Genomic DNA, 13,728 nt, shown 5'->3' with positions numbered 1-13,728 from the left:
CTTCACGCAGCACACCTGTGCCAAAGATCAGAGAAGAGACTTCAAAGTGAGACAACGCTGGGGAAAGCAGGTTTTGAAGTTTAATGCGAATTCAAGTAGAGGCTTAAAAACCGTTTGGAAGTTGCACAGAGTTTCGAAGCACAGCTGACACCTTCACCCACACATTTCAGCACACACAACTCAAGGTAACAGGTCCCTTGTGTGGGGCCAGCATTGGCTCCAGCCAGGCCAGGCCTCTCCTGGTGTTTGCTGCTTTACTTGTCACCTTCTGACATTCCAAGCACCACAGAGAGGAACTGAATCCAGAACACATCCTGAAGCCAGGCTCTCCCTGCAGGAAATCCATCACATCCATTTCCACATTAACCCAGAGTTCTACCTCTGAGGGTTTATCTGTGACTTCACACAGCCACAGGCTTCCAGCTGGAGGGAGGAGCAGGGAAGAGGCAATCCGTGCTTCCCGACACAAGGGAACACCTTGGACAGGATCAGCTAATACTCTGGTGAACACCAAAAGACAATGTGAACTGCAAGGTTATTGCTCTACAAACAAGTGACTGGTTGTGACTGGAAGGAAACGGCACCAACACACTGCCAGAGCTGCCTGGCTGCACAGTGGGAGGTGAAGGAAGGAAGTAGTTTAAAATCAGCTACCAACAGTGGAAGCTATGGATAAAAGCAGCTTATTTGCATATTTAATTTGTCACTTAATTCTGTAATGCAAAAGCTTTCACCTGCGGCCTTGGATCCAGCTATCACGGACAGAGCTGTGCATCACCCAAACCCAGCTCAAGATCAAACAGGAATCATCACCAGAGCCAGCAAGTGCTGCTCTGCAGCCAAGCACCCGGCCCCAGGCCTGCAGGGAAGAGCTGAACCTCAGGTACTGAAGGAAGCATGTGCCACCATCACACACAGCCTTGGCATTCTTTGAGAGGAAAGCTGTGCTAGATCCGGTCCCTGTTTGCCAAGCATCACCTCTGATGCTCCAGCTAAAGCCAAGGAAAGAGCTATTTGGATGCTGAGGGAAGCACAAGAATTAACTTGGTACTAACGGATCCAGTTATCCGGGAAGCAGCAGTAGTGAAGGACAGTCCTGTGTGGGTAGACTTTCTGCATTACCAAATGCAAAAGCTTGGATCTACTGTGATCAGTGAAGTACATTCCTCTTATCCTCCTTTTTGGGAAACAAGATATATTATCATATACTATACTTAAATTTATAATTATATATATTCTGATATATATTTAGGATGGGGGTAGCTCTGTATGTACATGTGCTTTATACATACACCCAGCACTCAGACAAACACAGTGAGACCAAAGACCCTGCTTGTATTGTGAGAGTGGAATAATCCTAATCTGCACTAGTGCAATCTGCAGTGGTCACATAAACAAAGACAGAGTCAGTTTCCGTGACATCTGCATTGGGCTGGAAGAAGAAAATTCAACCCACAGCTAAAGACTAATCCTGCCACCTGCCAATGTCTGCAGCCATTGCTCAAAATAGCTGGTACTAAACACTCCAGGTTTCCCTGAATAAACCAGACTGAGTTATGACCTGTCCAGGTAAGTATACACCACAGAGATGTTGGGTTCTTTCCCTCAGATCAACCAGCTCTACTTCCCTCAACTCAGTCTAGAGGACAAGGTGACATTGAGCAAAACAAACTTTTGGATAGACTGCTGCTTAGAATTCGTTTAAAAACAGCCCCAAGCCCTAAGGACATGGGTGACACTAATGCCCTTTTGGCTTCAAAGTGCATTTAAAGACTGAGATGTAAACAAAATCACATTGGGAGGACAGGAAGGTTAAAAAGCTGCTAAGGGCTGCTAACTCCGGGTAGTATGCTAGTTACTGTCACAGGGTGATTAAGAGAGTATGGCTGCAGAGGCTGCAAGCACTCTGCTCTCCTACTCCCCCAGTGCTGGCAGGAGGTCGGAGATGCTGTCGACGTAGTAATCGGGCACCAGGCTCTGCCTGGTCGGACAGTCGCTGTCCTGGTGGCCCCTCACTTCATCCAGCGTGCTGACCCCGGTCAGCGTGAGCAGGGTGGTGAGGCCGCAGGAGTTGCCCATGAGGATGTCTGTGTCAAGCCTATCTCCCACCATGATGGTACGAGCAGGGTCGATGTTGAACTCACTCGCCACACAATCAAACATGTACCGGTTGGGCTTCCCCACGATGAATGCCTCGCGCTGGGCTGCTGTCTCCACTGCTTTTACCAGGCAGCCCGTTCCTAGGGAGAGAGCAGGAAATGCCAGTTAGGGACTGCAAAGGAAACTCGGCATCCACATGAGCCAGCACAACACCATGGACGAGACGGAGAGGGAAAGTGCTCATCCCCAACAGAAATGGTGGACAGAACCTGCTGGAAGACAGGAATACCGTCTCACACGGGGATCAGAAAGGAGCCGCTATTCCTGAATAGAGGAATCTGCATGGATTCTCCCTCTTTCAGTGTGAAGCCCAGGCTCTGGGACACTGAGCCTGCCACACTGCTATGCAGCAAGACTCAGGGTTGAGCTCGGAGACACCCAGAGCCACCTCCCAACCCACTCCTGCCCCGCGCACCGGGGATGGCAGCGCCGCCCTCGAGCGGGAGCCGGTGGTCGCGGTTGGTGCCAACGAGGAGGCAGTCGGTCCCGCCGCGCAGGAGGTACCGCAGCGCCTGGCACAGCTTGGCATAGCTGAAGTGCTCGTCGAAACCCACGAGGACAGCGCGCACGGCGGGGTCGAGCGGCGCTTGGGCCCAGTCAGCGGGCGCCGGGCCGGGCAGGGCGGCGGGGCCAGGCCCGAGGTGCGGGATACCGACAGCCTCCAGCTCGGCGGCGAGCGCGGGGCTGCCCAGCACGTACGCGGCGGCGCCGGGCGGCAGGGCTTGGCGCAGGTAGCGCGCGGCGCAGTAGGCCGAGCCGAACACGTTGCGGGTCTCCGCGGGGGGAAAGCCCAACCGCTGCAGCTTCTCGGTGTAGGCCGCGCGCGTCCGGCTGCTGTTGTTGGTCACGTAGCACAGCCGCTTGCCCGCCGCCGCCAGCCGGCCCAGCGCCGCCGCCGCGCCGCTCACCGCCGCCTCGCCCCGCCACAGCACCCCATCGCAGTCAAAGAGCAGCGTGTCGGCGGCGTCCAGCACGGCCCGGGCCGCCTCAGCCTCCAGCCGCCGGCACTGCCGCTGCCCTCCGCCGCCCGCCATGGCCACCGCACCTCAGCCGCGCGTCCCCTCCCGCATGGCGCCGCCGCTGCGCTCTCATTGGCTGCCTGCCCCCCGCGCGCTGCCATTGGCCAGGAGAGCGCGGTCACCTCAGGCCATTGGGCCGCCCGGCCGCCGCGGGGGCCCGTGAGGTAACTCGTTAAGGCGCCCGGTCCGTGTGCTCACCGGGGGTCAGAGGTCACCCGGGGCCGGGCACCGGACACTGATATGCGCGCGGGCCTGGGATCATCCCCCCTCGTGAGGCGGACGCATTACCGGCCAAGCTCCTCCTCCTCCCCGCCCCGCGGTGGGCCAGTCCAGCGGCACACGGCCCGTTGTTATGACGACACGGCCGTAAAGCCGCCATCTTGGTGGTGCGGCTCGTTGCGACATGGAGGCCGCGATGGCAACGAGCACGGGGCCGGCGGGGCTTACGGCAGGCGAGGCAGAGGAGCGGGAGGCGGCGGCGACGGCGGGCTCCGGAGCTGCCGTGACCCCCACAGGCCCCGCCGCCTTCCTCAGCCTCCCGGCGCCCTTCAGCGAGGAAGGTACCAGCCACGGGGCGGGCGGCGCCGCCGAGACAGGGCCCGGCCGGAGCTGAGGGGAAAAGCGGAGCCTGGGTGGGGCGGTGGGGCCCGGGGAGCCGCGTGCAGGGGCCGGGGAGCCGCGTGCAGGGGCCCGGGGAGCCGCGTGAAGAGGCCCGGCCCGGCGGAACCGACCCCTCGGTGGTCGGAGCGGGTCCTGACCATGCTGGTTCTGTCAGCAGCACGCGGGCTGGTGCCCCTCTGCGTCCGTCCCTGCGCCGGGCTGCGAGAGCGGACCCGGGCCCGGGTGGGGGGATCGCCCCGTTCCCTTCCAGAAACCGGCTCGGAAACACCCCCAGCCCCGGGAGCACCCTCCCCCCACTTCCGGTGCGGGAGCTCACCTCCACATGCAGCACAGGAGTTTTCCGTGTCAGTTTCTTTAGCCGTGCCCGAATTCTCCCCCATAGATGAAGATGATGTTCACAAGTGCGGGCGCTGCCAGGCCGAGTTCACCTCCCTGGAAGAGTTTGTGCACCACAAGCTGCAGAAGGTCTGCCACAGAGTCCCCGAGGCTCTGCCTGCGGCCTCGCCGGGCCTCGGCCAGGACGTCCAAAAGGTGACAGCGGCTTCTCCTCCAGCTGGGGCTGTTGGCTTTAAAGGTCATAAAACTCCTCTGCTAAAGTGTTGTTTGTCACAGCAGGTCGTTCCTTCTGTCGAGGAGTCCATAACTGTTGCCCATATAGTGGTTGAAGCATCTTCGATAGCGGAGGAAATCAGCAATGCCTCTGCTATAGTAGGTGAGCTTTGGGGTGCCTGGTTCTGTACCTGGCTGGGTCAGGACCTTGTTCCCCCCTCCAGTGTGCTCTGGAGGGTGATCTGCGTGTGGTCAGGCACGTGATGCCTCTGTATTGCTGCAGGACTTGGGGCTGAGGGTGTCAGAGTCATCCCTAGGCCAGCTCTGCAATTGTCCCTGCAATAATAAATTAGAGTTAAAACTCTGTTGCAGAAGTGGCCATTTTAATAGTTATGCTGCAATAGAATCACAGCATCAACTGGGTTGGAAAAGCCCTTTAAGCTCATCCAGTGCAACCGTTCCCAGCACTGCCAAGGCCACCACTGACCCATGGCACTGAGGCCTCGTCTCCATGCTGTGTGAACACTTGCAGGGACGGTGCCTGCAGCCCTGCCCTGGGCAGCCTGTTCCAATGCCTGAGCACCCTCTGGGGCAGGAATTGTTCCTCAGCTCCATCTAAACCTGCCCTGGTGCAGCTTGAGGCCCTCTCCTCTTGTCCCATCCCTTGTTCCTTGGGAGCAGAGCCCAGCCCCTCCTGGCTCCATCCTCCATCAGGCAGTTGTAGGGAGCCATCAGGTCCCCCTGAGCCTTCTCTTCCTCAGACTGAACCCCCCAGGTCCCTCAGCCCTTCCCCATCACACTTGTGCTCCAGGCCCTGCACCAGCTCCATTGCCCTTCTCTGGACCTGCTCCAGCACCTAAAGTAAATAGCGAGAACTGTGCAATGACCCATGTTCAAGCTTTAAGTACCTATACCTCCTCCTGCTGTGTGAAATGCTACAACAGTAAATGGATGCAGTTAGGTAAAGCTCTTCTGCAAAGTACGTAACTGTCCTACCCTCTTCCCAGGTAGTGGGCACATCAAAGAAGTCATTGTTGCAGGAGATCATGTTTTTGAGAACCCAGATGGACACACTGATGGGGAAGTCCCAGAAGAGCCCGGGAACCCCGACGATCCAGAGCAGGATATCTCCACGGAACTGATCAAGGTTAAGCTGCTGGTTAACAAAGAAGGGAGATATGTTTGTGAATTATGCCAGAAGACATTTAAAACAGTAAGTATAACCTGTGTGTTTGGGTTAGTGAGTTATTTAGGCTAGAAGTTCACCAAGATATCTCAATAACATTGTGCTGTTCTAGTGCATGCGATGCTTCCAAAAGGGAAGTCTGCAGGAGCAGAGTTTTTCTTTACAGCTGAAATGTAAATACTTAACCTCTAAAATCCTTAACCTTAGCTCTGAGGAGCTGTGGCTGCCTCATCCCTGGCACTGCTCAAGGCTAGGTTGGATGGGGCTTGGTACAACCTGCTCTAGCGGAAGGTATTCCTGCCTGTGGCAGGGGGTTGGAACTGGATGAACTTCAGGGTCCCTTCCAGCCCAAACCAGTCTGGGATTCTGTGACTTGAAACATCTTTTAAAATGAAATTCTTTCCCCAGGCCAGCATCCTCAAAGCTCACATGATCACTCACAGCAGCAGGAAGGACTATGAATGCAAACTCTGTGGCACTTCCTTTAGGACAAAAGGGTCTCTGATTCGACACCATCGGCGTCACACTGGTAAGAGCTCTGCAGAATAAGAAGTGCTTGTTGCTGGGGTGTGCTCTGTGTGTAGGGAGCCAGGTTACCTTCCAGGGGAATTCACTGCTTTCCTGCTGCTGAGCTGAGCCCGTTGAGCTCCACAGTGCTGGGCTACTGGGAGGCAACACAAGAGAAGCACAGGGCTGGCTGTAGGAAGCTGAAGGTGTTCTTCACGCTGGCAGTGGTTACCTTAATACTTGTTTTGATTCCTGTCATCCCCAGATGAAAGACCTTACAAATGCAAGAAATGTGGGAAGAGCTTCCGGGAATCAGGAGCTTTGACTCGGCACCTGAAATCTCTTACACCCTGCACTGAAAAGATTCGCTTCAATGTGAACAAAGAAATAGTGGTCAATAAAGAGGATCTGCCAACAGGTCAGTGCTGTTCCCCCATGTCTGGGACAACCGAGCATATAAATGAAACCCACTTCTGTGGTATTCAGTTTCTAATTTTTTATAGGAAAAAGTAATTTATAGAGCTGAAGTATTAACCTGAAGCTCTGTAGCCAGGCAGTACTGTGAAGAGTGTTTGATGCTCTGGAACAGAGCTGGTTTTAGCAGGCACCTCGTGTTCTAAGGCACATTTTCTGCCAGGCACAGCAGGCTGGGGAAGGTGGCAGCACACCCCTGACTCACTGTGCTGCTTTTCTTGCAGGATCCTCTAGTTCAAACCCAGACACTGTTTCCTCAATAGCGAGTGAGTCCATCGAGAGCTCACCCGTCATTCACCTGGTGACAGATGCAAAAGGCAACGTGCTTCATGAAGTGCACGTCCAAATGCAGGAGCTGCCTGTTGTTGATGCAAAATCCTTGGACCAAGACGTGAGTGCATTTTCTCTTAAAGGCCCATCATGTGCTGTATGCAGAGAAGTATTTTGAAGTATTTCACCTCACAGACAGAAGTCTCACAGGTGCTAAAAATCTGTGTGATGGGAATAAATGGTTAATGAGCTGCTTTTTCACCCAAGCACATAAAGATTCTGCTCTGCTAGAGTCTGGCTGAGCTTAGCAGCACATCTGTAGCATGCAGGAGGATGCGCAGGATTCACCACCATTCACTGAACAACCCAGAAGGTGAAAGGGTGTTTTTGTTGATCATTCCCTGCTGCAAGACACTGTGATAGCAGCAAAGGCTTATCATCCCTCAGACTGTATGTCTTCAGAGTACACATTCACCTCCTCTTCCTCCCCAGTCCAAGATGATTCCTTTGCTGACTTTTCAACCCTGTATCACAGCACGAGATACCTTAGAAAGAATGGCGGTAAAGAGAGGGCTGAGGGTGTATTTGCTGTACCAGTTACCAGACTGTTCCTTCCTTCAGCAGTCACAGCCCGAGGAGCTGCCATGTGAGGGGGAAGCGACAAGTGAGAACCTGCTGAGGGAGGCCATGAGGAACTCGGGTATCGTGATAGAGCGAGTCGCTGTGGAGGAGATGCAGAAGCCAGACACAGAGCCTGCTGTGGCTGCTGCAGAAGGACTGCAGAATGAAGCGGTGGAAGCAGAAGAGGAGCCATGTGGGGAGCAGTGTGTTGAAGTAGAACAAGCAGAGGCTGTATGTTTGTATTCCGTACATAGATTCATTGTGTAATGTTCCTTGCCTGTGTTTGGCTGTGCACAGCACTGTTGGCATGTTACCCTCTCTGCATCTCTCCCTGTGCCCTGGGAGTTGTGTCAGATTTTATAGTTACACATATTTCACACGTGTTTTAAGTGTGGTGTTAGGACAGAGGTGCTCTCTCTCTCCTGTTAACCATACAGATCTCTTCCTGGTCAAAGCTGGGGTATTTAACTGCAGTACTTAGTACCCACACCAGTACAAACATACTTATGCTGTACCATTTTCTTTCCAATAGCCAGAAGCTGAAAGAACAAATGGGTATAAAAGTTACATCTGCCCTCACTGTAACGAAGCCTTCAGTGAAGCTACTTCTCTTGAAACACACATCAAAGGTCATTTAGGTAAAGTTCTACTGCTTATGCTTAAAGTGTCTAAAATGTGAGGTGTCCCACATAGCACAGCTTGCTTTGTTTCAACTTCCTTGCCTTTACATGGCCTTAGCCATGCAAAATCAACTGATTAAAATCAATTAGTGACACACGAATATGAAAAGGTTGATTTGGGGAGAGGTCTAGAATAAAGGGTAAAAGAAATACCTAACAAAACACTCCCAATTTTCACATTTTGGGGCTGCACTGCATCCTCGCAAGTGGAATTTGATGAAGAGGCCAGAAAAAAGGTTGGTGAGCAGAACAGGTCGATAGCTGGACCTGCTGCTTGAAAGGCACCAAAGACCAGGAGAGCAACATTGGAGCAGAATTCACTTCTGAATGAGACAAAGCCCTTATACACAGTTAATATAATTTCCCTCCTCTTGGGTCATGTTTTTGACAAGGATTCTGTTACAGCATGTAGGAGACGCTCCTGTGAGTTGTCATGCACCAACCACATGTCCTCTCTTTCTCTATAGATTACAAGCCTTTTAAATGCGAGGAATGTGGCAAAGAGTTCACCAAGGGCTACCTGCTAAAGAAACACCAGGAGGTACACGTGAACGAGCGGCGTTTCCGCTGTGGAGAGTGCGGGAAGCTCTACAAGACCATTGCACATGTGAAGGGGCATCGACGAGTGCACTCCGATGAGCGGCCCTATTCCTGCCCCAAGTGTGGCAAGCGGTACAAGACAAAGGTGAACTCCCTCACCACAGCCTGCCTGCCTGCCAGGTTTCCCTTTCCAGAGCCAGGGTTTGGGAGAAGTTAGGAGGCTTTGCTCCTGAAAAACAGAGGCCACTTACCTCTTAAAGAGCTGAAGCTCCAGAAGGAGGCTTTTTAGTAAGGAAAGAGAGGGCTAGTCATAGAATCATAGAATGGTTTGGGTTGGAAGGGAACTTAAAGATCATTCAGTTCCAGTGCTCTGCAATAGGCAGGGACAACTTCCAACTTCCAGTTAAGATCTTAGTAAAACCTTCACATTTGTGAAGAAACTGTCTGGAAAACTCTATGTAATAATAGTAAAGCATGTTTTTTATCATATCTTACAAGAGAAGAAGTCCTCAAGGATGTTAACTTTTGCCCAGGAAGCTAAAATACTGCTTGTTCCAGTTGGCAGTTCCCTTTAGCTCCCTTCTCCTGCTCCTCCCTTTGGTACAGAATGCCCAGCAGGTCCATTTCCGCACGCACCTGGAGGACAAGCCCTACGTGTGCCAGTTCTGCAGCCGTGGCTTCCGAGAGAAGGGCTCGCTGGTGCGCCACATCCGCCACCACACCGGAGAGAAGCCCTTCAAGTGCTACCGGTGTGGGAGAGGCTTTGCAGAGCACGGCACCCTCAACAGGCACCTCAAAACCAAAGGTGAGGTGGCAAGAGTTTGGCTGTGATGGGTGGGAGTGTGGGATGGTCTCAGGCTGGGTTTGGATGAGCTCCTCTTTGGCTGAGCGGGGATGGCTTCTTGGAGTGGAGCTAATGACTGACATCCAGGGCTATTTATCTGCATCCCAATTGCATCAGGAGATGTGTTAATGGGTTTTTTAAATCTATATTAATGAATGTTTCTATTGTGATTTTTCTGACCAAAAGTCAGCCGAACAAACAGCTGTAAATCAGTTCTAATATAAAATCTAGATCATCTAAATAAAGATAAGCAAAACAGGACTTGCATCAAGACTCTTAATGGCAGCAGTGCTGTGGGTTCTTTACTCCAGGCTCTAGCCTAAGTGGTCTCTGCAGTGTCACCACTGTCTTAAAAGGGAAGATAGAGCCTGCACCCTACCAGAGCCTACCCCATACTGTGAAGGGGCTCTGGTCCAAGGCTATACACAAAGAGGGAGAAAATTAACATTGCCACAAAGTAATGCCAGAGAGCTTGATTCCTGTGTTGGGGAAGAGGTGAACTGTAAGAGCACAAAGCATGGATGTTCTGTGAGGAAAATGTCTTGAGTTCTCACAGATAATCTTGTTTGATTAGATTAGTTGCACTGGACCTGCTGCTCCTTGAGCTCCTAAGCATGGATTTTCCAGCTTTGTCAGGTAGTGATGATGAGGTGTTCAGATTGCAAAGAATACAAGTTCACTGGAAGGAAAAAACAGTTCCCTGGTAGATAGAGAAATGTGTAAGAAGAGAAGATAATGCTGTTCTTCACACACAGCTTTTGAGATCCAGTATGGATTTACATCTGAACTGAGCTGTGTGTCTTTTCGTACTGTACTGGACAGTGGCTCTGCTCCAGTCTCAGTTCTGTTTGGTGTCACCTGGCTGATCTCAGTGGGATGAGAGCCTTGTAGCTGGTACTTGTCAGTGGTATTCTGTTACAGGTCCTCATTTGTGATGTGTAGCATTTTCCATGAGCATCTCCTGTACTTGAAATGATTATGAAAAATGATGTTCTTTTGGCATTTTTGGAATACCATTCAGGTGGCTGCCTCCTGGGTTTGAAAGAGGTGGAGGAAGTGATGGTGTCTGAGGAAAGCCAGTCTGCTGACAACTTGGCTGCCACAGTCATCTCCGAAGATCCTCACACGGTGCTGGTGGAGTTCTCTTCAGTGGTGGCAGACACTCAGGAGTACATCATCGAGGTGAGAAGTGGGCAATGCCTTTGCCTGCTGACCTCAGCATGGTGCTTTGTCACTGAAACTGCAGTTGTGCATGATGTTCCTCACTTAGGCTCTTGGGAGAAGGTAAAATAGGATCTAGCCAATGCATGGCCCTAGGAATAAGTAGGATTAAAGAACCTTGTTCAGAAGGAGAGCACCTGGAGCCCCCTTCCCAAAGCCTTCCTGTAATGTACGCAGGAAAATGAGAATGCAGGAAGACATCAGAAAGCTGAGACTGAGAACTGACCATACTACATTTTATGTCCTCACTGACTTGCTTCACCTTTCCCTCAACTTTTACCTATTATTTTCTCCCATTTCTATTTAACTTAAAGAAATAATTTAGCAGAGGAATAATCTGTTTTTAACTGGCTGTGGCTGCCAAAAGCAATGAATTTTGCTCTCTCCCCCCTTGTGACAAAGAGCCACTACTGATCAGTGCAGAATAACACAGTTCATTTACTGAGCCCCTTTAGTGCTGCCACAGTTCTTCTCCAATAGAAGAACCTGCCAGTTGGCCAAGTCCTGCTGAGAGAGGATGTTCTCTTCTGGTTATCTGTGAGCACTGAGAGTTACTTTTGAGTAGCTCTTGACAATGGGATTTGGAGGTAATGTCAAGGAGGAGCTGGCTTTAGAGGAGCTACTGCAGCAGTAGGGGAACAGACAGACTCTTATAAAAGATCTTAATGTCTTATATCTTGGTAATAAAGTGGTTTTGGTAATAATCTAAAAAGAGAATCATCATATTTTGTCTTTCAAGACTGCTACTGAAGACATGGAAACCAATGAAGCTACTGAAATCATAGAGGGAACAAGACACGAGGTAAAGCAGCTACATGAAGGATTATTATGGGGACTTGTAGATGAAATGAATCACTTTTGGTGTCCTGAAAGTCATGCTGAGTAAACCCAACTTCAGATAATCAACTGACTGACCTCTGTAGGTTTACAGAGCTGCCTGTACTGGTCATACTGGATATGACTGGGTTAGTGCTGGTAACCCTAGGTCCTTGCAATGCATTCCAGAATGCTAAAAATGGTTCCTGCTGCACAGTCAGAGGCTGGCTGGGCTCCTGGCTTGGATTCTGTCAGTTCAAAGGTCCTGGCATGCATTGCTTGGATTTGTCTATAAATAGTTTGACATCCAAGGGGTGCTGGAGAGGGACTCTTCATCAGAAACTGTAGCGACAGGACAAGGGGTGATGGGTTCAAACTGAAACAGGGGAAGTTCAGGTTGGATACAAGGAAGAAGTTTTTCCCTGTGAAGGTGCTGAGGTGCTGGCACAGGTTGCACAAAGAAGTGGTAAATGCTCCATCCCTGGCAGTGTTGAAGGCCAGGCTGGACCTAGATGATCTTAAGGTCCTTTCAAAGCCAAACCATTCTATGATGTGTCCTGCTGGCAAAACATCTTCAGTGACGTGAGGTATGCCATATTCTAGGGGTCTGCTGCTCGGGGAGTGATGGGTACTTCAGCAGCTGGAGGAAAGTGGAATTAAATGCTGTTGCACTGCTCTGCTTGTGGTGATGAGAACTATCCATACTTCTAAGAGAGAACACCACACCGAGACCTAACGAGTCCTCTTTTCTCTTCCTGTAGGTCGACAGCCACATTATGAAGGTCGTGCAGCAAATAGTGAATCAAGCAAACTCTGGTCACCAGATCATTGTGCAGAACGTCACCGTGGCTGAGAACTCTGAAGTAACCACTGATGCTGCAGACACCATCACCATCGCCACCCCTGAGAGCCTCACTGAGCAGGTGGCCATGACACTGGCTTCTGCCATCGGAGAGGGAGCAGTGCTGACCACGGAGGGTGGCATCGAGACGGAAGAGGCGACGGTGACCATGGTGGCATCGGAGGACATTGAAATCATGGAACATGCAGGAGAGTTTGTGATTGCCTCGCAGGAGGCAGAGGTGGAAGTCCAGACTCTCATTGTGTGATGAGCAGCATGCACCCACTGACAGATGCTAATGTAAAACTTCCTGGGTTTCTCAGTTTGGGAGTTTGAGCAGTTCTGCCTTTGCTAGGGGAGGGAATGCTTCCATGGGGAAGTGACTTAATGGGAAGGTACAGCACTGAGATGTTTCCTGGTTAAAATGGAAGTACCAATAGTTAAAATCCTCTGCATAGTTGTACTGTGGAAGTGACCGATGCACCAGAGTTGACAGTCTCAGTAGTTTGTAAGCTGCCTCAAATAAAGGAAGGTTCCGTGTAAAGCATTGACCTCTGACCACAGATCAGTGGTGTTCTGGTGTTCAAAAGCATTCAGAAAGTGAAACAAAGATTGAGGGTCTCATAAGAGACTACTTAACATATGCATTTAAAGCAAACCAAGGAAACCAAACCCAAGGAGTTCTGGTGTGTGTTCACCACCACTCAAACTTTCATGCCTTTAACCTCACTCCTTTATGCCTGCTAAGGCATGGTACTGCAGTATCTTCGTTTTATATCCTGGACAAGTAGCCTTATGTACTGGTCTATGAAAGAATGCATCATTGTACCCTTGCAGTGCCAGACAGGCTGCCCTGAGAGGAGCCTGGTGGCGTGTAAAGCCATATTGTATATGATAGTTTCTTTTTTAAAAGCATATCTGGGTTTTTATTTGCATATTGTACAGCTCCAGCATGTAAATAAACACCTTTGTAAAAATAAAGTTATTTAAAGTTCTTACTAGACTTGGCCAATTTCTGCTTTGTTGTCACCTAAACAGAAGGATGTCTGGAAAGAGAATGGGGGCCCCTTGACCTTGTGCCTAAGAAACCCTCATCAGTAGGTGAGTCAAACGCAGCCAGTACATGTGTGCTTCGGAGCCTTTCACATGATCCCCAGGTAGAGGGATGGCAGAGGCCACTTGCACAGCTCTAAGTTAACTTTTATCTTCTGCTATTAAGGCCAAGGGTTTTCTGAAGGACAGCCATCAAGTGCCTTCTAGTGTTCACCTACAGAATCCTGGTACAGACTGGTTTGTGTTGGAAGGGACCTTAAAGCTCCTCCAGCTCCAACCCCTGCCACAAGCAGGGACCCCTTCCACTGGAGCAGCTTGCTCCAAGC

The 13,728-nt window shown here is 51.0% G+C and overlaps 2 protein-coding genes across 9 annotated transcripts; one reads left to right on the top strand and one right to left on the bottom strand.

The window, feature by feature from the left end:
• Nucleotides 1-58: 58 nt before the first annotated feature.
• PGP (phosphoglycolate phosphatase) lies at nt 59-3,209 on the bottom strand. Its single transcript, XM_061349158.1, has 2 exons — nt 2,576-3,209; nt 59-2,240 (listed from the first exon to the last, which is right to left on the bottom strand). The coding sequence occupies exons 1-2, from the start codon at nt 3,192-3,194 to the stop codon at nt 1,915-1,917; spliced, it is 945 nt and encodes a 314-aa protein (XP_061205142.1). The 5' UTR covers nt 3,195-3,209; the 3' UTR covers nt 59-1,914.
• A 293-nt stretch (nt 3,210-3,502) lies between these two features.
• Nucleotides 3,503-13,352, top strand: E4F1 (E4F transcription factor 1). Of its 8 annotated transcripts, none has more exons than XM_061349153.1 (14): nt 3,503-3,739; nt 4,183-4,331; nt 4,398-4,512; nt 5,357-5,562; nt 5,944-6,064; nt 6,308-6,460; nt 6,741-6,907; nt 7,408-7,638; nt 7,940-8,045; nt 8,555-8,772; nt 9,234-9,432; nt 10,493-10,653; nt 11,432-11,494; nt 12,270-13,352. In XM_061349153.1, the coding sequence occupies exons 1-14, from the start codon at nt 3,583-3,585 to the stop codon at nt 12,615-12,617; spliced, it is 2,394 nt and encodes a 797-aa protein (XP_061205137.1). In that variant the 5' UTR covers nt 3,503-3,582; the 3' UTR covers nt 12,618-13,352. The 8 variants fall into 8 exon arrangements, with proteins under 8 accessions (XP_061205137.1, XP_061205138.1, XP_061205135.1 ...); XM_061349154.1 differs by having other exon boundaries at nt 3,504-3,739; nt 4,416-4,512; XM_061349151.1 differs by lacking the exon at nt 3,503-3,739 and having other exon boundaries at nt 3,933-4,331; nt 4,416-4,512; nt 7,411-7,638.
• The last annotated feature ends 376 nt before the right edge of the window (nt 13,353-13,728 follow it).

This window comes from Neopsephotus bourkii, unplaced genomic scaffold (assembly GCF_033783945.1).
Source record: "Neopsephotus bourkii isolate Nb327-2 ecotype Australia unplaced genomic scaffold, CSIRO-AGI_Nbou_v1 NB_384, whole genome shotgun sequence".
Lineage (NCBI taxonomy): Eukaryota > Metazoa > Chordata > Aves > Psittaciformes > Psittacidae > Neopsephotus > Neopsephotus bourkii.
Note: the sequence above shows the minus strand (reverse complement) of the source record. Positions and strands in the feature narration are given on the sequence as shown.